General features: G+C 51.3%; 1 protein-coding gene across 1 annotated transcript in view; it reads right to left on the reverse strand.

Moving 5' to 3' along the window:
• The window catches only part of LOC311317421 (pannexin-3-like), a gene marked incomplete at both ends in the record, with an annotated part of 4,843 nt that extends 3,192 nt beyond the window's left edge, over window positions 1-1,651 (reverse strand). The window contains one exon of the mRNA XM_084448503.1: window positions 1,462-1,651. Within this exon, the coding sequence (XP_084304629.1) occupies window positions 1,462-1,651 (190 nt within the window). The remainder of the gene's footprint in view (window positions 1-1,461) is intronic.
• Between the last annotated feature and the right edge of the window lie 615 nt (window positions 1,652-2,266).

Consider the following 2,266-nt stretch of genomic DNA (forward strand, 5'->3'; position numbering starts at 1 on the left):
CACCTATTTACAGTATGAAGAAAACCTCCTTCTTCTGAGTTTTCTAGAAGCAGCTACACACAACTACCAATTTACCCTCAGAACATGGATGCTGTTATTACAGTGGGCGACTGTACCAGGCTTGGTTACATATTAAAAATGTAAAAATAAAAATGTGTGTATGAGAGAGAGAGAGAGAGAGAGAGAGAGAGAGAGGAGGATAGAAAGAGAGGAACAGAGAGATAGAAAGAAAGGAAGTTAACATGAAACATGGACACAAACGGACACGGACGCTACCTGTAAACAACTGACAACGACAGATGTGATCCGAGTGGTCCACACGCTACATGCTAACACGCTACATGCTACACGTGTACTACGGATAGCACATGTGCGCCCTCCGTTCTCTGGCTGATTTCCTGCACACACGAGTGTTTTCTCGCTCTTCACTTATCGGCTGCAACAGCCTCTCCAGGTGCAGAAGACGTGCCAGCGCACGGCGTAATCAAGTCCTGGGGGGGAACGGCTTTATGTAGGCCAGGATCCATCAGAGAGAGTTAGCTACACTGCTTTCACTAGACGCCCTCCAGTTAATTAACATATCCTCTCATTTGACTTGGAGAGAGAGGGAGGGAGGGAGGGAGGGAGAGAGAGATGGAGGGAGGGAGGGAGGGAGGGAGGGAGGGAGGGAGGGAGGGAGGGAGGGAGGGAGGGAGGGAGGGAGGGAGAGAGAGAGAGAGAGAGAGGGAGGGAGAGAGAGGGAGAGAGGGAGAGGGAGGGAGAGAGAGAGAGGGAGGGAGAGAGAGAGGGAGGGAGGGAGGGAGGGAGGGAGGGAGAGAGAGAGGGAGGGAGGGAGGGAGGGAGAGGGAGGGAGAGAGAGAGATGGAGGGAGAGAGAGAGGGGGGGGGCGCTGTCGGTAATTACAGAACGTCGATGGCTGACGCTGCTCTCAATCATCCCCCCGCCAATTAATATCCATGGCGGCTGATTGCAGGCCAGTTCTGTGGAGAGCGTTAGCTCAATGTTAAAAAACAAAACCCAACAAGCACTGAGCTACTGCAGTGCCTCAATGAAGGTCTGTAGGCCACACAGGGATGCATGCTAGCTAGAGTCCCGGGGCGTTTTATGCTAAGTCAGGAACTGTAGCCTAATTGTCATGGAAATTCAGTGACTTTTGAAATGGTAGAATTTCTGAAAATGTAAGCAAGATTTTCCTCAATAATGTGTACATGGAGAAAAATGAGATCAGTTGTTTCTCGGTCATAATGCGGGCCTCCTCCACCGATAGCTGAAAATCGCGCAGGGCCAACGAACACCTGACTGCACTTCTATGCCTCTCTCACGTTGAAAAGTGCAACCGTAGCAGAAAAGACCAATAGACCACAAAGACCTAGAGAAACATAAGAAGACAAGGAAAAAAAGACTAAACAATTCCGTTGCGGTAACCGCTATCAAAACAACAACGGGACGAAGGGGTCTGACCGATGGAGATCTCCCGGGCGAAGGCCATGGACACCAGCAGCAGGGGCAGCCCCACGGAGATGAACTTGATGACCTTGTCCAGGGGCAGCTCCAGTTCCAGGTGCATCAGACGGTTGAAGCCCGAAGACGAGCTCTCCTGGAGCAAGGCGTCGGACAGCATGGCCTGGGCGGCCACGTTGGCGATCGACATGGCGGCGACTGGACAGGCGACAAAGGGTTAAATCAACCGATGTGAGATTGTTTTCCACATCCTAGCAGATCATATAACGAGGGCCGACCAGAAAGTTCCATAATTTGTACATCACATATCAAATGTCACCTGACGATTCGATTGAATTCAGCTGGTAAATCACTCTACCTATCAGAGATATCAGTAGTAGATATTGTAGTCAGGGGCGGGAATCCTGGGGGGGGGTTAGGGGGGACATGTCCCCCCCCAATATTTGAGATCATAAAAATTGTCCCCCCCAATATTTAGATTGCGGTAGTGGCATTCAAATGACCATACAGCCGCGTAGGAAGATGTCCCCCCCAAAAAATACTCTTGCAAAATGTCAATGTAAATGCCCCCCCTCCCCCCCTCCAACGTTGGATACAGATCCCCGCCACCGATTATAGTACATTTCAGAAGAAATCATCGAACGCCCGTGGCGTTGATCCAACCCGCCCCTCCCCCTCATAAACACCTCAGAAAACATCCTCCTCACCTTGTTTCCTTAAGCTCTTCCTGGCGGCAGACGACAGGGTAGAAATCCAGAGCTGAGGCGACGGGAAACGCTGCGCTGCCCTCTGAGGACCCGAGCGC

Source organism: Borostomias antarcticus, assembly GCF_949987555.1.
Source record: "Borostomias antarcticus genome assembly, chromosome: 1".
NCBI lineage: Eukaryota > Metazoa > Chordata > Actinopteri > Stomiiformes > Stomiidae > Borostomias > Borostomias antarcticus.